Source organism: Danio rerio, chromosome 15, assembly GCF_049306965.1.
Source record: "Danio rerio strain Tuebingen ecotype United States chromosome 15, GRCz12tu, whole genome shotgun sequence".
Classification (NCBI taxonomy): domain Eukaryota; kingdom Metazoa; phylum Chordata; class Actinopteri; order Cypriniformes; family Danionidae; genus Danio; species Danio rerio.
The window spans coordinates 27,055,719-27,080,570 of record NC_133190.1 but is presented as its reverse complement, the minus strand read 5'-3'; the positions used below and the strand labels follow the sequence as shown (position 1 = coordinate 27,080,570).

Here is a 24,852-nt window from a genome sequence, read left to right as displayed (position 1 = left end):
ATGAGGGTGTATGGGTTGCAGATGGAAGGGCATCTGCTGTGTAAAACATGTGCTGGATAACTTGGCGGTTCAATCCGCTGTGGGCACCACTGATTCATAAAGGGGCAAGTTGTTTGGCAAGTTAGCATTAGCCATTCATTATTATTTCATTTTGTTTATATATTTAGTGTATGGATTAGCTGTGAATCTGCTTTGACCTTTCCATAACACCGATTTTTTCCAGGATCCCATGGCTCAATTGCTCTCACAGTTATCAAAAGGGCATAAATCATCTTCCAGATGCTAAAATGTTTATGCCTGTGAACACACTAAATTACACAGCCATAAACTTGTTTATATCTTGGTAGTATTTATACCAACTATTTTATTACCAGAGCAGCTCACCATGCCCACATAATCCCAACGCCTGCAACGATGAACCACTTTCTGCAAAACTTCAAAACAACCCCTTAAATCAGACTTGGCCAGGCATGGATTTGGTTAAACCTCTATTTAGAGTCGGACATCCCAAAATGATGAAACGACCGCTGATGTCATCCTGATCTTTACTACACATGTATCGCTTTTCTTCATAGGTGTCATCAGGTGCTGTCAGAAGACACAGTGTCTCAACCAACTATCTCACACTCTAAAAATAACGCAAGTCGTAGTGTCAGCTAGACTTGGCAATGTTGGCTGAGGGGAGAAATCTGAGCATAGGGATGCAAGGAGGATGGAAAGACAGTAGCGGGACAAGGGTTCAAATTTAAAAGGCAGAAACCACAGACAGATTGATGCAGGCTGCAAGCGCAGAAGTCTTTCCGTGCCATTCTATTCCACTGATTAAATGTGAGGCGTCTGATGCAGCGTGAAGCCTGTGCCCTCAAACCACAACCAACACAAACTCACTGCCACAAAATATTGAGGTAAACAAACTTTTTTTACACGCAACATCACATTTCAACATTACATGGGTAAACATTGCACTTCATCTTTAAAAATTCTGACTTTTAAACTTTGAACTTTATGAATAAGTGTTAGCTATCAAAGCATTTTAAATTAATTAAAGCCATGATTTGACACTGTAAATACTGATTAACGTTACTTATAAAAGTAAATGTGTTGACTTAAATTAAAAAAAAAAGTATATGCATAATTATAAAAATATTTTTTAAAGAAACTCAACAGTTACAAAGGGTTTTCTCACTTTTAAAAAAAGTAAAGTCAACCTGTCTCTCTTTTAATTCTTAAATTCTTATTCTTTTTATTCTTTTTTACTCAAAAAGATTGGGGGTGTAACCATGGTGTCCAGGCCAAATTCCCTTTATCGGCCCTTACCCATCATGGCCTCCCGATCATCCCCATCCACCAAATCAAAACGGCTCTATCACCGTCCCTCCACTCCACCTAGGTGTATGGCCATATGCAATAATTGGGCTATATAAATATACACATTACATTTTCATTATATTAAAATAACTAGTCTAATCCGTTTTTACAGGGCGCACTTGCATGTTTATAGTTGTGAATCATGCAGTATTTAGATTCTTAACAGTGTTGAAGAGCTGTGTTGAAAATAGCTCAGCTACTTGCGATACAACATAGCCTTTTCAGTAGCTCTTGAGCAAGTATAGCAAAGTAGCTTGATAATATGACAGTTATACTGTTTATTCCATTTAGTGAAACTGCAATGGTGTAAAGCAGAACAGCGCTGTCTTGAAAGATTACATACTACATTAGTGGATTAAAGTCATCTATTGAAAATGCACACATCTCATGGCTTTACATTTATTTATTTATTTATTTATTAATGCATAACTGTAATTTTTTAAATAAAATGTAATTTCTAGTAACAGTTGAAATTCAGTTCATCAAAATTAATTAATTAACTCTCAAAATAGACCCATATATGTTGGTGCCAATAGCCTAGTGGTTAAGTGAGATTGATTCCCAGCTTGAGGTCCTTTGCCGACCCTTGACCTCTCTCTGCTCCCAATACTTTCCTGTCTGTAATCTCCACTGTCCTTTTTAAATTAAAGATGAAAAAACCCTAAAACAATAATTATATAAAAAATAGAGACTTATGTCACTTTCTGTCGAAATGTACATGATATGTGTGTGTGCTGGCGCTCATGGGCTGTTTCACGGGGACACGCAAAGCTTGAAGGTAAACAAACAACGGCTTATCAAAAACATCTTATCAGTAACTATTATCACAGTTGGCATTAAGATGAACATATAAACGTTGTCGCACTAACTTCTAGTAGCTAAATGGGTCTGGGAAAATATTCAAAGGCTTTTATTCTCATAAACCACGCGGACATAAATGCATCTGACTGTTCGGATTGGCTAAAGCAGACATCTCACGCCAGCACGTTCTAGACATGCACGCTTCTTCCTTCTACATTCACAGAGTGCAGCATTTCGGCAAATTACCGATAAACAACTTCTCTTTTCGGAAAATGGCCAGAACAAATTTACCGGTATTGTCAAAAAAGACCTGTTTACACATACACACCTTTCCGGAAAATTGCCGGTAATTTTCCGGAAAGGTCTGTATGTGTGAAAGGGGCTAATATCTTCGTCTTGAACTGGTCTTAAAGTTTTTTTAGTCCATCCTAAACATAGACTGTGATCCCCTAAAATATTAACGCTACACATTTCAGCATAGAAACATCTGTAAATTCCAACAAAGATCATAGATTATTTTATGCTTCCCTAAATGTTAGTGCACAAACAAAGAATAAATTCCATATAATTTACAGTATATGCAATGCCCTCCCTTTTGGATCTTCAAACACTGCGCATGCAGCTCCAGGACATCATGGGAAAACACTAACACAAAGGAAAGGAAGAAGGAAAGAAAATAAGAGACAAACACTTAAATAATCCTGATGATAAGGTGAAGAATTAAGGGAAAGAGGGGAAAGCATCTGTGGAAGCATTTACTGGAAAACTGGAACTTTATGGGAGTGAAATGTCTAGAAAGACGCAAATTAAGTCTGCTCAGACAAATGCTGAGCAAATATGTTGTAAAGTAGTAGACCATCTGGGACAGTCGGGAGAACTAATTTGCAGTGCATACAAACACTTAACCGCAACTTCAACTCCTGGTGACTGGAATAAGGCAAAATGAAGCATCATCCACCCTGATGTCTGAGACAGCAGACTATAAGGGTAATAAAAAGTGGCCTTAAAGAACGAGTTCAGCCAAAAATGAAATTTCTTCTTTTGCACAGGTTATATTATTCCAAACCTGTGAGATGAAACAGCACTGAAATAAATAATACATATTACACAATATTTTGTATAAAATAAATATATATAAATATAGATTTATTTAATCATTTGTACAAAAAAATATATATATATATTTATTCATCTCATCTTCTGTTTCCAAAATGCATCACAAACTGCTTGAGAAACTGTTCTACAATGATAATTGGTGATGAAAATTTATGATGTTCAATAAGATGTGCTTGTGTTTACTTACTGTTTATTTAGTTAAACATAAAGTCATAACTGAACTAAACAGAAATGGAATTAAGACGTGGAGAATGCATATATTAGTGGCATTGAAGTAAACACCGCAGTCAAACTATTACCATCATGTAGGACTTTTCACTAAATTTTCCAACAAGATCCACATACACGGCTGTCAGTAAAAGAACCGCACACACACACACACACACACACACACACACACACACACACACCGTGAAATGCGGAAGTTTTTTCTTTCTACTTGGTGTGCGTTATTAAATTTTACAACACTCTCACCAGTCCTTACTCCTTATTTTATGGTTAATACCCCAGTTGGTTGCAGGGGCATGAATGAAATGTTCATGAGTGAATCCTGAATGAATCATAATCAAGGTGAAAGTAGACCCAGCTCCCAACCCAACTTTGACAACAGATTAACGGTGATATTTTTTTTATCGCGCAATAAGAGTCTCGCGTTAACGCAGCACATTAACTTCGATAACAGCCCACCACTAATATATATACATGCGCACGAACTGAAGAGCGGGGAGTGGTTGTGTATATAAAAGATCAATTCCAGCGTTATGGATGTGAGATTTGCAGTAGAATCTCATAACATAAATACACAGAGAAAGTATATGTTAACATTATATTGAAACATCTGTTTATGTTTTCCAAACTTACTCACTGCAGAGTTATAGAATCAGAGAAAATACCAATCAACAAACATTTTTTTCTATTTTAAATGATTGAAAAATAGACATGCGTTATAGATGTGATCAAAAAACTCTGTAAGTTTATAGTATGCAACATACTTTGTAAAAATTCTGTGAATTACGCTGCACAACCCAAAAGAAACAATGCTAATCAAAAAGATAAGAGTCGGCTCTCTAGAGAATAAAAATTATTGATTTTATTTTATTTAATGTTTTAGCATTTATGAGGAAAAAGCTTTATCATGGATGTGACATCTCTCTGTTATGGATGTGACAGATGTGAAATTGCCACTTATGTGACTTTGGTAAATCAAATGCAATTGTTTGAAAACATTGACAGATACATTTTTGAGTATTTTTTACAGAACTGTAAAATATAAGCCTACACAAAAAAACCTAGAAGGGGTTTCGCTGCTTTGGTGAAAATCTTTTTTTCATGGCAAGATTGACATTTGCCTTAAATTGCTCTTAAGTAAGAAAATGCAGATTTTGTTAAGTATGTAAAAACACAGACTTTCTGTTGAACAAAATGTTTAAAATTAACTTAAAATAAATTTAAGTTAAGCAGACATGTTTTAAAAAAATTAAAAATGATAAAGCGCATAAAAGTACTAAAATATACAATCAAAATACTTAATACTTAATAACTAATTTTAAAATATAAACTTAAAATAAAAGCTAATATTTAACAATAACTTAACATGATAGGAAATGCTGTAATTTTTGTTGTCCTTTAGTTCATTTAATATCATTTCTAAAACATGCATACGTGTGATTCAGTAAAACTGAAAAACAAAAACTATTATTATAGTGAAATCTATAATACAAATGATCTTTAAATTGTGCACAGCCGAATCTTCTTCAGATCTCTGCCTTCCAAATGGCCACGAAATAGTGTATTTAGCAAATAAATTCTATTAATAATGCATATATAAAATGCATAACTTCTATTTCTCCCTAATTTAGATTCTTATTGTTATGATTTTTATTATTTTGTTATATATATTATTTTGTAAACATGTCTATAAAATAGTTGCAAACAATTTATTTCTGTTAAATTAAAAAAAAATTTATTTAGTAATATTCAACTTATATTGTTTGTTTAAATTCAGTCAAAATAAACTGTTAGCAACTTAAAAATTAGCAAATCCAAGGAATAAACTTTGAATATTTTTTTTCTGTGTACTTTGTATGACTTCGTATGTGAAAAATGACATCTGAGTTTGAATATAAATGAGCACCAGAATGTATTTTATTGAGAACAACAAGGTTCCAAGAATTGCTAAAATACTCTGACTTTTCCACCTGAAAGACCATTTTTATAAATTTGAACATGAACATGAAAAAAATTATATTCTATAATCACATCTGTGTGTATGCTCATATTATAAATGAGGCCCCCTGTCCATTAGCACAATATTTATACATCAATTATGAATCATCAGCTAAGCCATTATTGATTTCCCCAGAGCACTGACCACCATCAGCAGTTGCATAGCTCTGCGTTTCTGGGCTCCAGAAACAAAACAAGCCATTCCCCTTAATTCTCTTTGAATTACATTGCACAGCCTGCCCACCTCCAGGCCTGTTTGTTTTTAAATCCCATCTGGGTGAAAGCAGGGCCACATGGTCGCCTGTCGCAGCACACAGAGGGTTAATCAACTCCAAGCATTGTTCAGTTTAGCTCAGCTCGTTAATTTGGGCTAGAAAAATACCTCCAACTTCCACAACACATTAGCTAAAATAAAACAAGCCAAAGCCGCATGTTGTTTGAAATGTCAACGGGTCGAATGGAAACTGACGGGGCTAATAACAGATCACGAGCCACGGGCAGGCAGCCCGTCGTTTATGCAGTTGCTGTAATGGAGACTCTTGATTTCTCAAGACATAAGCCTCATACGGTCCCAAGACAGCTGTTTCTGTAGAACTGCAAAGCTTGGCTGAACGCTGACCTTACTCTGGCTGTTGACACACCAGGCACGCCAACGAGTTTCCAATGAGCATCACCGCTAAAAACCTAGAAATCAAGGTAAAGCTGTAGTTTCTCTTGATCAGTGCATGCTCAAGAATGCAACTAATGAAATTAAGGATTCTGAATTTACATATAGATGGCTTCATTCTGGAGATGCTGAAGCTGTGCAACTTCAAGTAAAGTCAAAGAATGAACTGCTGTGACATCATTCTGAACCAAATCAGGTAAAAAAATTAGGCCATTGTACAATTTAAAAAAGTTTCCCATTTAGAAAAGACTTTTAAATAATCAGAGGCCTATGGTGATTACATAGAAGATAGCTGAGGCTTTGAAGCTCCGCCTTCTTTGGCATGGAAATCTTTTCTGGTTCATTTCTACTGTCCAGTTCTTAAAATCAGAGAGATTCAGTAAAGATCGGTTAATGGAATAGTTTTTATATTTTGCAATAGTTTTCCTTCACAATTAATCAAATAACCTATACTCCAATAGCCTAAAGTTCTTATTTTTTGTTTAAATTAATTTGAAACTACTGTTTGAGTTCATTTTCTATTTACTGCTTGGAGATCTAATCAGGTGATTATGACATGTGAATGCCACAATGCATTGGTGCATGTGTGCTGTTCTTAATACATTAGCCATGTTAATAAGTCTTACACACTTTTTTTTCACAGTTTTTAAGTGCCTTGGAGTGATGACTTGATTTTAAAAGACTCTCATATCCAAGGAGCACCAATACACAGTTTACCCCTGTACTACATCTGTATGTTTTTGCGCTTTTCTAGTTTATCTGCTTTGTTCAGTCTTTTAAATCAGATGTCCACAGGTAAAATAAACATCAAAGATCTGCTTTATAGTAGAAAATGAAGCGTAATTCTAATTGAAAGCAACACTGACACCTTAGTTTGTTTAACAGTGAATACTTAGATGTGATTTGTTTAATACTGAATACTTGTTTAGTACTTATTGTTTTTGTTTATATACAGTGCTCAGCATACATAAGTACATCCCTCACAAATCTTTTAAACTCATATTTTTAATAGGAAGTTATACAATATTATATTTGTGCATATACATTAGTCAGTACTGAAGCCAAATCTGCAGCTAATGTAACAAAATAGCTTAAGATAACGATCCGAAAACTAGTACACCCAAATGTATGCTATAGAAAAATATTAAATACAACTTTAAAAAAAGGAAAAATCAAGAGAAGCAAAAAATAGTTTTAAATTATTTTTATTTTTAATTTTGCAATATTTTGCTTGAATTTAATTGTTTTGTCTTTTAATGTCTAAAGATGTCCAGTGACTAAAATATTATTTAAATAAATATATCTAATAAATCTGTTTTGTTTAAATGCAACAAAATACATTGCCTATATTTACTGAGAAGTGAACAAAAATAATAATTTTCAAAATGGGGTGTACTCAATTATGCTGAACACTGTAACTGAATAATCACTTGCTTTCAAGCCATCTAGTATAAAAGACAATATAAATAAATGTGATGTGAAGTGATATGCAAACATCCTAAGTGGTATTATCAGATGCATTCTTAACTACTGTTTTTCACTATTGTTTATCTTGTTACAGAGAGGAAATTGGAAACATCGCTTTCAGCATTATGGGCATAGTGAAGATGATCGCTGAATGTGCATATATATTGCTGCTTAGGTAATTCAAACTTCTTTTTACCCGTAAATGAAAAACAGAGTATATTGCGAGTTTAAGAATACTGAGGCCTTGATTGAGTGGCAGAGATGAGGAGGGTACTGCAGGAGAAGGGGAATGTACCAAGTGCCATTTGGGAACAGCTGCCATTCCTGAGTGAAGTGTTTATAGTGTAGCTAACAGGGAGTCAGGGAGATGCCTCACAGGGGGGCTTCGTGTGGTCTAGAGATGAGCATTTAGCCAAGAATACTTCAAAATCCCACAGGCTTCAGAGCGCCACTGGTGTTGGCTTTCACCACGAGCGCAAAACAGCATTGCAAACATCACACAAACTGGTGGATATTTTCCAATGTGAAGCAATCGGAACAACACACATTTTATTTGACTTTTTTGTTCAGATATTACACTTCAAGTACATTTCTTCAAGCATCAAAATATTTTTGTTGTTTTTTTTAGCAACATTTTTTTAAAACACATTTTCCCCACTTATTTTCCCTCCTAATTTAGCTAAAAAAAATAGTTTTGTATTATTTTTGTCAATTCATTATATTATTTTATCATTTCTAACCTAAAATGATCAGACTTAACAGTGTATTCATGAATTTCTTTCCAAACTGTCATTATTATAATTTAAAGACTCTTAAAGACTTTCAAAAAATAATTCAGCCAGAAAGCTGAGTACATTCTTCTTCAGTTCATGGAGAGCATCAGTGCCTTATCAGCCATTGTAAACAAGGACATAAACCATGATTTCTGGAATTACACCTCTCAGCGACTCCCCATTTTCCCATGAAGAGCACCTGATCTTGGCGAAGGCAGCAGCAGGAGGAAGAGACGGCAGGGATGAGCAGAGACAGAAAGTGAGAAGGAGGGATGTGTTGACGGTCTCCATGACGCTGTACTTTTAAATTCTCAGGCATGGGCTTTCAAAACATCTGCACATAAGAGACACAGTGTAAACATACGGTGTGTGAGACTGGGCATATGGCAAATAGACGCACACACTTACGTCACACTTCCACACATGCCAGTAATTGCACATACATGCATACGTATAAAACACACGGCATGCACACATACACTAACACAAACAGTACAGACAGCCTATTCATCTCACTCATGTACAGGTGGTGTCCATATTCATCTGCACAAAAGATGTTGGCAGAAATGTTATTGTTGTGCTTCTATTATTTAAATTGGTCTCTCACCTTTTTTGATCTTCGTCCTAAAACAGAAAAATGGTTAGAGGATTAGACTTGGCATAAATAAATTTTTTAAAAATGACAAAAAAACAATGCTTTTTTAACATATTACAGTGTTTCCTCTAGGATTTTTTCCAGCTGTGGTGGCAGACTCTGTTGGGCATTTTACACAGATCTACCAAATACATGTGGCGTTATTTTTATTGACAAATATCGTGAGCGCAGTATTACAGGTAAAGATCGCATTTATATAATACAAGCGTGTCAATCTCTGTGCTCGAGCACCAATTTCCTCTGTTTGTGCACAAAACTTCTTGCGCGCCCTCAAATATACACGGCTCAAGAGCAGACTTTCTTGTGGCACTCAAATAAGTGCTGCTGAAGTGTGCACTTATTTGTAACGAGTATGTCTCCAACAGTAATAAGATTTGCTAGGTATATTTATGAATTTCTCCAATAGACCTACAGAGCAGCATTAATGCGTCCTGAAGTAAAGTGAAACGGCTCCAGCAAGATAAAGTCATTGTATGATAAAAGCATAGACCTTTATCTATAAATAAAGTATGATTATGGAAACTGTTTGCAGGCCTCACGCACCTGTCTGTAAGTCAGTTAGCACATCACCTTAAAGGGTTAAAGAAATAACACACGGCACTTCTACGATTACAGAAAGGTTTGCGCTGTTATAATTCACTTATCTTTTAATACGTTTTGGTATAATTAGAACCCGCTATTAAAAAAATTACTGAATGTTATGAATGAGAAGCTGTAATGTAGCCGTGGCGGGATGAATTTTGGTGTGGCGTCCTGCCTTGTAACAATCAATGTAGTGGAAACCATGTATTATCTAATTTGTGATTATTAACATACTTGCTGTAAAGAAATATGTGATCAAAAAGTCATGGCAATGTATGATTTTATGTTACTATAACTTATTTTAACCTGTTTAATCAGGTTTTAACTTTTAATTTTAGCTTAATGTGTAACTGAAAAGATTTAATTATTTTGATTCAACTTAGGAATTTAAAGGTACTGTATGTAAGTTTTTGACTCTTCTAAAGCATAAAAATACCATGATATGTTTGCAGAAATTTAAGAAACATGCCTAGTGAACATTTTTGTTCTTCTGAAAAACAATGCTAAAGTGAGTAATTCTGCTTTGAAAATTTGTTTTCTGTGCCGGAACGCTGTCTTTGTTTTCGTCATTTTAACCTGCCCGTTGCCAGTTTAACCAATTATATTTCAGCACCCCAGGTTGCCTTGGTGGAAAAACACATATTTCATTCATTCATTTAGAAAGGCTCTCAAAGCATGTGCTCGTGACCGAAAGGCGACCTCCGGTGGACAAAAAGAGACGCAGATTCAGTTCAACATGAGGTTATTAATTAGCAAATATATAAATATTAAGAACGTTAACATTAGGTGAGCAGGTTACATTGTAACCGCGTATCCAAACAACATGCTACGTGACGAGACATGCAGTGATGAGCAATTTGGCTGTTTGCACCAGACGAAACATGACAGAAATTTAAATACAGCCATTCAGAAGCACATAATATGCACTCGTTAATAAGTTTATAATCTATTTAATACATATTAACCCACTTTAACATTATTAAATGTACATGCTGAATAACTCATTTGTGTTTAGTTCCAAAGTTCAGTTTCAAACGGTTTATTTTATTTTGAAGATCTGAGGTGCTGATCTGCTGCTGCTTTCAGTTTCATTACAATAAATGTCATGTAAAACGTTTTTCAAGCTCACATTATAAGTGTTTAACACTGAATAAAGCAAATGAGGTGTACCCGTTAGTTGTTCACCTGTGAGAAATAAAAGCCATTTCTAATATATTAACTCGAGGTGTTGGTTAGGACAAAAACTCCATTTAATATGGAAAATATTCATTATATCGGGTGCCGTTGCTTATTAGAACCTGGTTTATATCACTCATTCCTGTACTCAATCTGGCAACCTGCGCTTGCGTTTGTTTTGATCCAGGAGTGCAATATCTAGTTCAACCACTGGGTGTCAAACATATATACTGCACCTATAAGTCAACATTTTTTTTTTTACAGTGTTGCCTTGATTAATTCCTTAATTATCAGTCACACTATTACATAAAAATATGTTAATGGGAGCTGAGATGAAGAATGCTGGGTATAAAGTTATAGTATTTAGTATACTATAAACTTATAGTGCTTGTCTTCCTTTAAGGAAAAAAATTACGATGTAGTTTTTATTTCCATCTTATTTACAATGAAATTTAAAAAGTGAATTAATTAAAATAAAAGTAATTTTTAATGCGGTCATACTCAAAATAACATGCATAGTGTTTGCTCTTAATTTTCCATAGTGTTAAAAAAATATTTCAAATAAGGGATGGACAGTGAGATTGTCATTATAGTGATTTATGATGAACAAATGACTTACCTGCAAGAACTTGAGGCAGCATATAACACAGAATTACTAGCATGGCGATTATAAACCCGAACACTGCGATATACCACATGGTAGAGTCAGGTTCTGTAATACAAAGTGATAAAAAAGGCTATAAAAACGAGTACTGAATATCTGACATACTGTAATGATACATGATGCCTGCCACCTAGTGGTTAGTTGTAATATTAACTATGAAGGACACAGAGTCAGGCACTTTCCAATTGTGCAAACGAATCAGGTTCACCTGTAACTACGAGGTAAAAGCTCTTGCGGACAGGGGTGAGCAAAGACTTATGTGAAACTCTGCAGGTGTACTTATATCCAGAGTCTTCTAGGCCAGGCTGTAGATAGAAGAAGGCTGAGAGTGAATATGTGCCATCCTGATGTATTCGATGACTGGAGTACAGAACGTTCTTCAAGAACAAAGGTGTAGGGCTTCCTCCATGTGGCTCACGGTACCACTCAATGTCTACGTCCAGTGGATAGTAGCTTTCTGCTTCACAGATCAGCTTCTGGTCCTGACCAATTACCATAGACAAGGTGGAGCCCACATTCAGAGACACGCGGGGCTGTTCTGTAGTGTAACATACAAAAAGGACATTAAAGTGATGATTTACTTAAAAAAAGTATACTTCTTTCATTGTTTGCACCATTTTGTTCATCCAGTCCTGTATGACTGATTTTCTGTGAAAATACAATTTAAAAAATATTTTGGCTGTTCTTGCTAATGCAATGAAGTCAGTGGGGTCCAAATTAACATTTGAGTCCACTAACCTTTATTGTTTGAAAAAAAAAGTATATATCTTTATATTTATATATATATGATATGTGTTATGATTTGATATGATATATGATTTGTGTTCCACGGAAGGTTTAGAATGAGTAATTAAATATTTATGAAAGGTATTAAATACTGTATATAGAGCATTATTTCAATTTATATGTGCTGAATTGAACCTAAAAATTGAATTCATTTTCAAAAAATGGATTTTATTGTATATGAATAAATTATCTTAATATTTACAGTCTTAAACCTGCATTTTGGTTTAAATAGATAAATTGCATAATATACTGTATATTATAAATTATAATTCTATAATCTTGTTTATAGAGATAATAAATAATATATCATTTTTCCACAGAAGGTTTAGAAAGACGTGAAAGTAACTAAACTGTGATATTTGTTTGATTCCATCAATGAAATATTTGTATTGTAAAAAGTGGTTAACCAGTAAATGTTAAATGAATCTAGTTTATCTTCTCACCACTTAGGCTAAGAGGAATATCATGGCTGCCATAGAGAGGAGGAACCATCACAGAGCAGACATATGTGCCCTCACTGTGCTTTCTGGTTGGTTCAAGTTTAAAGGAGGCGTTTCCGCCAGCGATGGTCTTGACAGTCACTCCTTTGCCTTCACTTTTACCAGTGCGGCTGGAGTAGCTAAAAAGCTTGGTCCGTTCTCCATGTCTTTGAAGTCTCCACTCCACTGTTGCATTGGGCAGTTTATGATCTACTGCAAACTGACAGTGCAGCTCTGGCTCTTTCAAGAATCCCACCTCAACAGAGGGAGTCCGGGTCAAAACAACCATTGCAGCTGGAAAACACACAAGGAAGACACTTTAAAACATGCAGGGTTTTTCCTGCAAAGAGAATTACGAGGTGGCCACCTCCATTAAATTTGTATCACCACTCAAGTCTACTGACAGACCCTAGGTCATGCTCAAGCATTGGTCATGCATTTAATGTTAGTCTTTTAAAATATATTTTACTTGATAAAATTACAAGAATAATGCAAAATCAGGGTACCACCTCCACCTCATGGTTTAGAAACTATGATAGTCCCTTGATTGCAGTGGTATTCTGAAATTAGGAAGTAAAGTGAGTCAAAACCATTTCATAACATTACACTATAAAGAGGCGGTTCATTCCGTTGTGGCAAACCCTGATTAATAAAGAGACTAAGCCAAAAAAAATAAACAATAAATGAATGAATGAACACTATAAAGAAAACAACAACCTACATTTAGACACCATTTTTGAAGTAGCGATTGCTTTCACTTGTGAATCTTTATATTAAGGTAATATAAATTTAGATGGATGAATTAATAAAGACAAGAAACTTATTTAGTCTTCTGGCAGCTAGTAAAAAAAGATTGAGTTGAAGAATGGATTGATACAGTGCACACTAAATTTCATGGAGACATTCTTTTTCGTTAAGAACACAGACCAAATACTTTCTTCTTATTTGGAGTAAATATATTCATTATATTTCACCAATATGCCCTGATTTTTCATGAACTCAATATACAGTTGAAGTCAGAATTATTAGCTCCCCTAAATTATTAGTCCCCTGTTTATTTTTCCTGATTTCAGTTTAACAGAGAGAATATTTTTCCAACACATTTTTAAACATTTAAGTTTTATTAACTCATCTCTAATAGCTGATTTATTTTATCTTTGTCATGATGACAGTAAATAATATTTGACTAGATATTTTTCAAGACACTTCTATACAGCTTAATGTGACATTTAAAGGATTAACTAGGTTAATTAGGTTAACTGGCCAGCTTAGGGTAATTAGGCAAGTTATTGTATAACAATGGTTTGTTCTGTAGACTATCTAAGAAAATATATAGCTTAAAGGAGCTAATAATTTTGAGCTTAATATGATTCATAAAAATGTGACTTCAACTGTATATTCCTCTTTAAAGGATTTGTAGATTCCCATGTTTTACTGTTGATAGTTGTTGTTGATAAAGAGAAGAAAATACAAAGCATACGCAAGGTCTGTAAGTCTCTTTCTGTATGAGAGATTGTGTAAGTTATATATGTATTTTCTTTTGGGAAAAAAAACAATTCTATATTGCTTCCTTTACATTAACAATGTGATTAATATTCTGTTTATTAAAGTTAGGTACAAAAATCTGAAAGTTTCATTACCGTGTAATGAGTCATTTTTTAAGTATTTTGTGGAATAAAATAATAAATATAACAAACACTATCTAGACAACAGCAACAACCAGCTATCTATATTGTATAAGACAATGAATAGGGCTTTTTATAATAAAACAAAGTGGTACTTCAGTATTTTAAGTTCAATTAATAAAACTATGTGTCAAGAAAGGGTAGCACGGTGGCTCAGTTGTCACCACTGTCGCCTCACAGCTAGAAGGTCGCTGGTTCGAGTCCTTGCTGGGCCAGTTGGCATATCTGTGTGGAGTTTGCAGTTTCTCCCCTTGTTCACGTGGGTATCCTCCGGGTGCTCCAGTTTCCCCCACAGTGTATGAGTGTGTGTGTGTGAATGTGAGTGTATAGATGTTTCCTAGTACTGGGTTGTGTTTTGGAAGGACACTAGCTGCTAAAACATATGCTGGAATAGTTGGCAGTTTATTCCGCTGTGACGACCCCTGATTATTAAGAGACTAAGCCGAAAGAAAATTAATGAATGAATGTGTCAAGAAAGTCTACCAATTCTTTTTTAAAATTTAAGTTGCAATATAATAATTACACATGCAGTATATGTTTTATGTATATTTGATTTTAACTGTTTTAACTAGTTTAGTTTTTCTACAGTTTTAACTGTTTAGTTAACATGACATAACTCAAAGAAATAAAAGCTAAACTTTTTTTGTACTGTGGATTATCTTCTAATCCCCTTTTTTAAGGAGGAAATGCACCTGCTTCAGTGTTACCTGTAGTTGTCAGGAGATCCCTATCACTGACTGACATCCACTGTAGAAAGTCCACCTGTCCCTGAGCAGGAGTTGCAGGTGTGTGTCTGAGGAAGGTGGTGATGACGAACAAGCCTTGTGTATGACGTAATGTACAGGTGAACCAGACGTCATACTCTTGTGCTCCTGCAACAGGCCAGCGCATTACTATTCCTCCAGTGCTGTATCTACGGATCTCACATTGTAGTGTGTCCTCACTTCCCTCCAAATAACGCCTCATATCCACTTTAGAGCCTGTGTAAAAAACAGCAAATGAACAGCAAATGAGTACTTTAAAAGGAAAGGATATAATCAATCTATGACATCATATGTGGGGTGGCACAGTGGCTCAGTGGTTAGCATTGTCGCCTCACAGCAAGAAGGTCACTGATTCAAGTCCTAGCTGGGTCAGTTAGCATTTCTGCGTTTGCATGTTCTCCCCATATTCACGTGGGTTTCCTCTGGGTGCGCCGGTTTCCCCCACAGTCCAAGGACATGCGGTACAGGTGTATTGGATAAACTAAAATTGGCTGTGGTGTATGAGTGTGTGTGTGTGTGTGAGAGAGAGAGAGAGTGTGTATGGGTGATTCCCAGTACTGGGTTGCAGCTAGAAGGGCATGCGCTGCGTAAAAAAAACATGCTGGAACAGTTGCCGGTTGATTCCGCTCTGGCGACCCCTTATAAATAAGGGACTAAGCCAAAGGAAAATGAATGAATGAATTCATATGACCTTTGCTCACCTGTGACAAGGAAGGTAATGGCGGGGTGTAAAGCACTGTCCCCATCTTTACCGAACTGAAGAACAGACTCTCTGTGGATATACTTGGTTTCAGTGTGTCCTTCTTCATTTATTTGAACCTTCTCGTCCACAAACTGACAAGGAAGCCATTGAACATCACGAAGAGATTGGGATCCATTTACACCTGGTTGAAACATATCGGTAAATAGGCTAATGTTACAGAGAATATTAACAAGACCATCAACAACAGCACAAAGAAATTGTAAACCATCAAACAAACAAATGCACAGAACATAGAAAAGTTCCCAATTTAAATAACTTTGACATTGAAATGGATTTTAAAGTCTCCAAATAGTAAATTCCTTCACAGTTTTACTAAACATGTTATAATAATTATGTTTAATTCGATCACTGAATGTTTGTAACACAGCTTTTGGCATAACGCAGCATTACATGAGCAAATAACAACACATATGTCGCTGACTACAAAGGAATATCTTTACACAGCTCATTTATAAATACCTAAGCATACAAGAGCTAGAATAAATCCACCAATAGTCCAAAACATGTTGTGTATTCTCGTCCTCAGGACAATCATTCCTGTTTCCTAAAACCGCCATGCAAACCTAGTCCGCGTAGTCTACTTTCTCTTTCGTTTCATTAAAACTGTCATTCGACCAACCGGTTCTTTCGAATATGATTCTGAACAAATCTTTTACTAAACGAATTATTATAACGTGTTCACTTAATCTTATAAGTTTAATGAATGACTCGCTTATCTTGTAAATGAATAGTTTGAGTGAGAAATAAATGTCAACTGGCGTCAATAAATTAATTTGAAGATTTTTTTTTTCGAACCGATTCAAAAGATTCAAATCATCGAGGAAGATCAAATGAATCAAATACCTCTTTGTCCGTGTGAGGGCGACAGAGAAACGCGGGAAGCAGAACTCGAACTTTCTTTCTCTGCCCACACACGTTGACGCGGAAGTAAACACATGCTCTGCAGTTTAGCGCAAACGTGTTGAGAGCAACCATACAAAACTAATATATATCTGATAATCCTCAACAAATATCTGAAAACCGCCGATATTGTCACAGTCTGGTGGATATGAGTTTCTGCAGCTGCTAACTTTTCTTTGGATTCACAAAAAATATGGATCAAGGTAACTTAATGATCTTATTTAAACTTACAAAATTACGTTATTTTATTATTTATGCCTTTTAGATTTTAATTCTAGCGTTTTATGCGTGAGGTTATCTGCGTTTAACAATATTTCATCATGTTTGTGTAGTTTTATTCTAACGTTAGTGAATGATGAAGTGATATGGTCATTTATGATAACAGAATGATGTTGGAAGTATCTTACACTGTTTTAAGGAGATCCCACATTAATGTACTATAATTTAGGTTTAGTAATTGCTATGGAAAAAAAGAAACGTCTTGTAAATTTCTCTGAATTTACTAGGCCCAATAAACTTGCAAGGGATGGGTTTCAGTAAAATGTTTTTTAAAAGGGTTATGTGGGCCTTTTATTAGATGTATTGAATTACATGTCTATTATTTGCTAATAATATTAGTGTTGTAGAATAGAAACATAATAAGCATTTATTTCTTTAAATGTTAGAGTTTACTTCATAAGTAATAAATATATCGACTTATCGCACAACACATGGACATGACCTCAATCATTTTTGGTGATGCAATGTATATCGCCCATACATAAAAAAACAATTCTGACAACATTTTAGCTGATTGTGGAACATCTTAATCTTCTTTGGAGGTGTCAGTATGGTTAAAAACACTATAGTATTTACTATAAATTACTGTAGTAAATTTTCATGTGGGTATCTGACAACTAAAAGTAAGTCTGGTAGCAGATATCACAGCCTCTGTTACCTTTTAACTTGCACATTTATTATTAATATTATTTATTTATATGCGTTTTCTCATTCTGATTCCCATGCCTAATTATTAAGTTGTTGAAATGACTGTAATTAAATTAAATATTCTTAAGAATACAATATGATGTGTTTTTTGGAAGAGTCTACTTGCATTGTGATAATATTATATTGTCTGGCATTATGTAATGAGTGAGTCTTAAAATATCAATAATATTACTTATAACAAATATTTTGGTGCAATATATTGTATAACAAAAAATAAATATCCTGACAGGCTTACTGATAAGAAAATAAATGATCTGCTAATAAAGTTGATGTGCTACTGGCCATGGGGGATTTTATTGGTGCCTTCCACATTTTGCACACAGGATACACTAACACTGTTGGCACTGTGGGACCTTTTCACTCAAAGAATGAGCACATTAGAGTTGAAATTTGTAAATTATTTAGGAAAAGACAGATCTAGATGTATCCTCAATTTTCTTGTTTTTGGTTTCTTGACTACACTTAAGATTCTAAAATAAAATCAATTGTCCATTGTATTTTTTTGCATTTTGTTTTAGTAATCAAGCTTAAAAATGAATATCAAGGTTAGTATTCACTGGCCTATATACTAGATATCTGCTTCAAATATAAAGAAGTTATCTTTGTTGGTCACTTGACATCTCTATATCAGTGCATCCCTAAACAGTTTCTGATGATCTTTATTTACGGCTGTTTTGGGAACACATAAAAAATTGTGAAGATCCTTTATCATGCCTTAAAGCAATATACCTGATACCAGTCTTCTGTTTTAGAGTCATGGCTGAGCTGTGAGAAGACGGCTGTGCTACAGGGAGGATTCCTACTGGCCAGTCAGATATGCCAACCTGAGCCACTCTCATCTTTAAGAAAAGAAGACTGGGATCGGATTGGACCTCCGATTGTTAACGCGGTCAAAGAGATATGTGAACATTCACTCAAAGACACCAAAGATCGACATCACTGGAAAAAGAAGATCCTCTGTATTGTGTGGAGCAAGATCTTAGACGTGAGGAACAGAAAGGACATTGATACGAGATGGAAAGAAGACCCATTATTTGACGTCCAGAACAGCCTTCCTGACATTAATCACCCTGTGTTGTTTGAGCTGATAAAATCCATGAGCTTTTCCAGCATCTATGTGGAGCTGCTGTTGTGCTTTCAACCATCTGAACGATGTGAAGAGCTCAAGTTGTTGGTTGATCATGTGACAAGCAGCAGCTTAGAGGCAGACGTAAAGCTTTTGCTGGAGGTGTGGTGGGAACTACTGAAAGGGAAGAGAGGATGTGAAGATGCCTTGGATCAGCTCTTTACAGCTCAATGTTCACGTTCATTGTCCATGACTGAACCATCACCACAGGCATCTAAAAGATTTAAGCCTGACCCAGAATCCACATCGACATGTATGGTGAACATACTATTTGAGGGGCTGAGGAAAATAAAAGAGCATTTGACCTCCTCTGAATTGTGTTATGTTGCTCTCTCTAATTGTCTTGACACGCTGTATACCAGCTACCTTATAAGCAGTGTTACTGATCTCCCCATAGAAATGAAACTTCAGCAGATATCTCGTGCAGTGAATCTTAAAAAGGCGAATGGTGAAGTGATTGAGAACTTGGACCTGATTGAGGCCATACGCGAGGCTCGGAGAGACCTTGCTGCTGCTCTCATTCCTGCAGAGACCAAGCCGTGTGGAATGACATTCATACAGGCTATGCAGTTCACACTTGAGGTTATATGCTCCTGGGAGGTGATGGGGCTTCTGAAGACACCCAGCAATGAGCCACATGCCACAGTGATGCGTCTGAAAGACAGCCTAGATAGAGTTCTGGCATCTCTGGAGGAACCATCACATGCTAAAGACCTTGTTGGGAATGGACAGACCCTTGATAACTTGAGAGTAAGTTTGAAAGGCTTGTTGGGATCTTTATCATTCACAGTTCCTGAAAGTTCTGCTGAAGAAATAGCAAAAATGTGTGTGACCATCTTAGATCATCATCTTGAAGGATTTGAAGGCCTTCCTGGACTGTTTGCCTCCAAACTAAGTCAAGATTTCAATGAAGCAAACTGGATTCAGTGCTTGGAGAGAAATGCAAGTGTGTTTCAAACCAAAGACCATCTGATGACATTGATCTCCACACTTACACATAAATGTCAAAGTGATGCTGACGTTGATCACTGCAAAAGATTAAAGGATGTGATCGTAGACATATTTTCCCACTTGCCCTTGTCTGACCGAAATGCTACACTTTCAGAATTGCTTTCCATGTCCAGGAAAGGTCTTCACGGATTTCTTCCCTGTTCTATGACTAAAGGCTTCTCTGATGAGCTCAATCTGGCCTTCAACAGCATCATTCAGAGTGGTGCCAAAGGCAGCATTGATGCAGCCATCACTGCTGTGGCACGAGTGGCTTTCCAGAACCCTGAAGCCACATTGCGGCGATGCTGCCACATGGCTGTTGTTAACCTTGGAGCTCACAATCTGATAGCTGAGATTCTCCAGCAACTCCCAGGTCTCATTTCTTTACCTGGAGTTCACAACGACAGTCTTATGAGTAGATGCCTGCAGGACACTGTGTGGAGCAAGTTATCCTCACCTCAGGAGGAGAACCAGTTTCTGCAATTCTTAGCTGAGCTGATGAAGTGCAACATCTCTGGATGCACTGGAGAAAAGCTGAGCTTCCTTTCTCCAGAAGAAGTCTTGCAAGTATTTGTCCAACCATACCTTATAGCAACAACTCCAGGTTCAAGCAACTTGCAGATCTGTCTCAGACTTCTTCAGTGCACGCTGAGCCAGGAGACCAGCAGTGACACAACGCACTGGATAATGAGCTGCTCTCCATTCCCGTCTTTATATTGTCTTGCTCAGCTCCTGAATGAGTGCAGTAGGTGCTGGGACCGGCCAGTAGAGGGTGAGACGCCTATGCCCATGGAGACCAAAGAGCTGCTGTTGTCTGTACTGCACACAATGGGAACAATCGTTGGAAAGGAAGTGGCTCGTGCACCTGATGTTTGGTCGAGAGCTCTCTTTTGGCTCTATAGTAAAGTGGAGGAACTGGACTGGACTGTGCGTTTTTACCTGAAAGATGTGTGGGGAGAACATTTCAAGTATGAAGTTCCAAACTCTCTGTTGGCAGTTTGTGATCTTCCGGAGCAGGATTGGTCTGGCCTGGACTTACCGCAGTATGGACAAGGTACTGGACTTGTGGCCTGGTTGGAGTGCTGCGCTCTGTCAGAAAGTGTCCGCGAGGTAATGCTGGAATCTCTCTCCCTTAACCTGCTGAAACCGGATGATGTGAACATGTTCAGCAAGGGGCTGTTAGTCGCAGTGTGTCAGCTCCTCCCGTGGTGCACATCTGGGGAATGGGAAAGACTTTTGAAAGTGTTACAAGAACTTGTACATTCAAGCAAACTGTATGTGCCATACTCTTTAGAATATGTTGATTTCCTTCCGTTACTTGACCTACGTTCTTTTTCTGTTGAGTTGCGTCTTTCTGTGTTTCTTCTGCGAATCTTCCAGCTGCTTTGCAGTTCTAGCTGCTCGGATTGGCTGCCACCTCAAGGCTGGGTGTATACCGGACGGCTTTACGCCAATGCAATGAGGAGCATTATCAACTCGGTCGCTGAGAAGATTTCCCTGCCATCCACCACGGCATCCCCTAAAACCTCTGAATCTTGCAGTCAGGAAGTTCTGTTTGTCTTTACTCAGCTTTTCTGTCATGTGCTTCATGTGCAGGTGATGATACCTGGTCAGCCTGAGGCGCTGTTCCTATGTGCCCTGGAGATTCTGACCCAATATGAGTCTGTGCTCTCAGCATATCCCGACAGCTGCACTGCCATGCAGGGACTCAATACACGTCATTTCTTCACTACAATCGCAGATAATTTGCAGTGTGCAGACATGAAAGCTGTTCTACACCAGAAGATAGCTCAGTTATGATACTGCACCAATGTGTGTCAGTCACACTCTCGGTTTAAAATTGTTCTTTTGGTTTTCACAGAAGGAATTGAAATAAACAATTGTTTATGGCAGTTGTGTGGTTTAACACTTAATTTATCAATTTGCTAACACTCTACATTAAGCATAATTAGTTAACATTTAGTAATTTAATGTTTGTTTATAATCATGCTACTGTTAATTTGTGTTTGTTCATGATAAATCGACACTACACAACAGAAATGTAGGTAAATAGTAATATTGCTTATTAGCCAGTTTAAAATGATGATCTCACATTTTCATGAAAAAGAGTAAATTTGCTACAACCTTTTTATGTGTATAAAGAAAGACAATACAGTGAATGAAGACTTTTACAGCAAACAACTGAATAAAAAGTTTTTTTTTTAAATTATACAATCACATATAAAAAATGTGGAATCATATCTATTAACAATTATGCAACCCTTTAAAGTTCAGTAGAATAATAATTAGGCTTTTATTATCAAACATATCCATCCAAAGTTTTCAAAAGGATGGTATTACGTTAATACATTGCAAATACAGTAAAGATTTCATCCCTGGTGTGCAAGAAAACATGTCACTTCTTGGGAAACTGGTGCAAATGATTAAGGGATAGTTCATGCAGAGTAAAAAGTCTGTCGTCGTTCCCTTAGACCTCAACCTGAGTTTCTTTTTTCAGTTAAACACAAAGCACTTTTGGAAAATGATGGTAACCATTGACATCCATAGTATTTATTTTCATAACAAAAAAGTTGGTAGTTATGTTTGAGAAAGCAGGGAAACCACTATAACTCTTTTAATCGTTAATAAAAAACAATTTGTACCTCACAACACAGGAAGCACTGAATAGCTAATGCTGTCATTTTACACGAAGATGCCTAATGATTGGGAACGCATGGAAATCTTGTGAATTGGTACAGCGTGTCATTCAGCAAAATCATTTTGATAATATTCATCAGCTGCATCATCATCTGTGAACATAAAAGTCACATGATCATTCGTTCAAGATGGAGATTTACTCCTAAATGATCGTTCTTGGAGCGTGATGCAGCAGGCACTTTGAGAAGTACTGAGCAAGTTAAGTAACTTCAAATGTAGTTATTGATATGAGGATGATCTCTGCACTTTGCATTTATGAATTCCTTTCCAAACAGTCATTATTAATTATAGAGACACTAAAATGATACAGTAAATGCTCAGTTAATGGAGAGCAGTAGTTCATTAACCATTGTAAACAGACATAGACATCCATATCTGAAATCACACCTCTCAGAAACTCCCCATTTTCACATGTAGATCACCAGATCTTTGCGATGGATGCAGCAGGAGGAGACGGCAGTAATGAAAGACAGATGTAGAAAAGGAGTGATGTGACATCAATTTCTGCGATGCTGTACTTTAAACCCCCAGGCAAGAGCTCATATATCTGCACAAAACAGACAGTGTAAACATGAAGCATTTGAGACTGGACCTAAGTATAGGCAGTGCTTTGATTTTGCCTTGTTTAGGTGTGTTTGATTAAAAAGGGAAAACATTTCAGGACTTAACTTGCCCACTCCTGGACTGAATATACAGTGTGCCAAATACTGCTGACCCACACTCTCATGTCATTTAATACATTTAGACACAGACATGCACAGAGCAGTCATCTCACTTATATTCAGTCACACATATGCTTCTGTTCTTTAAAGCTATCCCTTACCTTTTTGCTGATTTTCGTCCTAGAATGAGAGAAAATTTTAAGAAGATTAGACATTTTGAAGTAAATGAGTCTGTAGGTCCAGACAAAATCTTAATAAACAAGATTTATGCGGAATGATTTTAGGAGTATCATAACTAAAAACTCAATTTATTACATGAAAAAATAATATAATGTTTACAATGCAGATCCAATTAGATAAAATTTATTTGGTAAACAAAGCAAGTCTCATATATCTACAGAAAACATTACTTTACAAACTGTATCATAAATAAATCATATGAACATTTTCATATTAATTAATAATATTACTTAAATTAATTGAAAAACTGAATAAATATAAATTTACACACATTTACACAAGTTAATAAACAGAACCAATGATGGGCTAAAAATCTGCGGAATTCTGCTTGCGCAGATTCCGTGTGGCCCGACTGATTAGTAAATAAATAAGGGATAATTCACCCAAAAATATAATTATTTACTCACGCCTTACTTGTTTCAAACTTGTTTAACATTCTTCTGTCGAACACAAAGATATTCTGAAGAAAGCTGAAAGCCTGTAACCACTGACTTCCAAAGTATTTGTATTTCTAAGGTTACAGACTTTCTATTTTCAAAATATCTTTTTAAATGTTCAACAGTAGAAAGAAAGTCAAACAGTTTTGGAACGCGCATCATGATTTTGCCAAGTACGATGTGATCCTGGAATATCATTTTTATTTGAAAATGTAATTATAGCTATTCCCTACCCCTAAACCCAACCATAACTGTAAATTATTCCCCAAATCAGAGGGGAATAATAGTTGAAGAACAATCATGTAGAAGTGCATAAACCTAACCGTAAGCCTAAACTTAACTTAAACTGTAAACGTATCGCCTAATTTTAATTGGCTGAATGGAATGTTGTTACAGTATCAACATAGATGTTAATCTATGTTGCAGATATCCATGTTAATCACATGGGCACCACATGGGCTCAGGACTACATGTCCTACTTGGTAAAATCAGGTCGACGGGTTTGGAACCACTTGTGGGTAAGCAAATAATGAGTACAATTTCATCTCTTTAAGATTACGTTGATAAAGAATGACATTTTATTGAAATTCTTTATTGATTGTCAAATTTTTCTCGATTGTTCAAAATGTTCAAGTTTTTTTTTTTTTTACTAGAAAAAATACATTTAAAAAGTATAAATGTAAGTTTCTCTATGCACTTTAATTAAAAGATTAAAAATTGGATTATTTTATTTATTTTAGTATAAATATTAATATATATTTTTAAATATATTATGTAAAAAACTTAGGTTATATCTGGTTATATTTTTCTTTATTTTGGTTTGTATGTTTGTTCATAATAA

The 24,852-nt window shown here is 35.9% G+C and overlaps 3 protein-coding genes and 1 long non-coding RNA gene across 6 annotated transcripts in view; 2 read left to right on the top strand and 2 right to left on the bottom strand.

Annotated features, from left to right (window-relative positions):
- si:ch211-108p6.4 overlaps window positions 1-24,852 on the bottom strand; it is a 133,218-nt gene that overhangs the window by 100,364 nt on the left and 8,002 nt on the right. The window contains exons 7-8 of one of the 2 annotated variants that reach the window (XM_001341626.10): window positions 23,496-23,514; window positions 22,016-23,219 (exon numbers count right to left, since the gene is read on the bottom strand). The exons of the other annotated variant lie outside the window; for it this stretch is intronic. Coding sequence (XP_001341662.7) covers window positions 23,192-23,219; window positions 23,496-23,514 — 47 coding nt within the window. The 3' untranslated portion in view covers window positions 22,016-23,191. Of the gene's footprint in view, window positions 1-22,015; window positions 23,220-23,495; window positions 23,515-24,852 lie in introns of those variants that run through there. 2 annotated transcript variants of the gene reach the window in all.
- Window positions 764-15,098, top strand: LOC110437905 (uncharacterized). Of its 2 annotated transcripts, XR_012390859.1 has the most exons (5): window positions 764-905; window positions 6,064-6,207; window positions 6,287-6,374; window positions 7,740-7,820; window positions 12,732-15,098. It is a non-coding gene; the product is annotated as an uncharacterized lncRNA (long non-coding RNA). The 2 variants fall into 2 exon arrangements; XR_012390858.1 differs by lacking the exon at window positions 764-905 and having other exon boundaries at window positions 5,987-6,207.
- On the bottom strand, window positions 8,162-16,559 carry dhrs13b.2 (dehydrogenase/reductase (SDR family) member 13b.2). Its single transcript, NM_001083830.1, is given in 8 exon segments — window positions 8,162-8,752; window positions 9,026-9,042; window positions 11,451-11,543; window positions 11,704-12,033; window positions 12,725-13,054; window positions 15,153-15,425; window positions 15,911-16,093; window positions 16,432-16,559. Coding segments are annotated over 8 exon segments (1,311 nt in total). The 5' UTR covers window positions 16,508-16,559; the 3' UTR covers window positions 8,162-8,743.
- Window positions 16,902-21,867, top strand: gemin4 (gem (nuclear organelle) associated protein 4). Its single transcript, NM_001018144.2, is given in 2 exon segments — window positions 16,902-17,075; window positions 18,612-21,867. Coding segments are annotated over 2 exon segments (3,174 nt in total). The 5' UTR covers window positions 16,902-17,065; the 3' UTR covers window positions 21,776-21,867.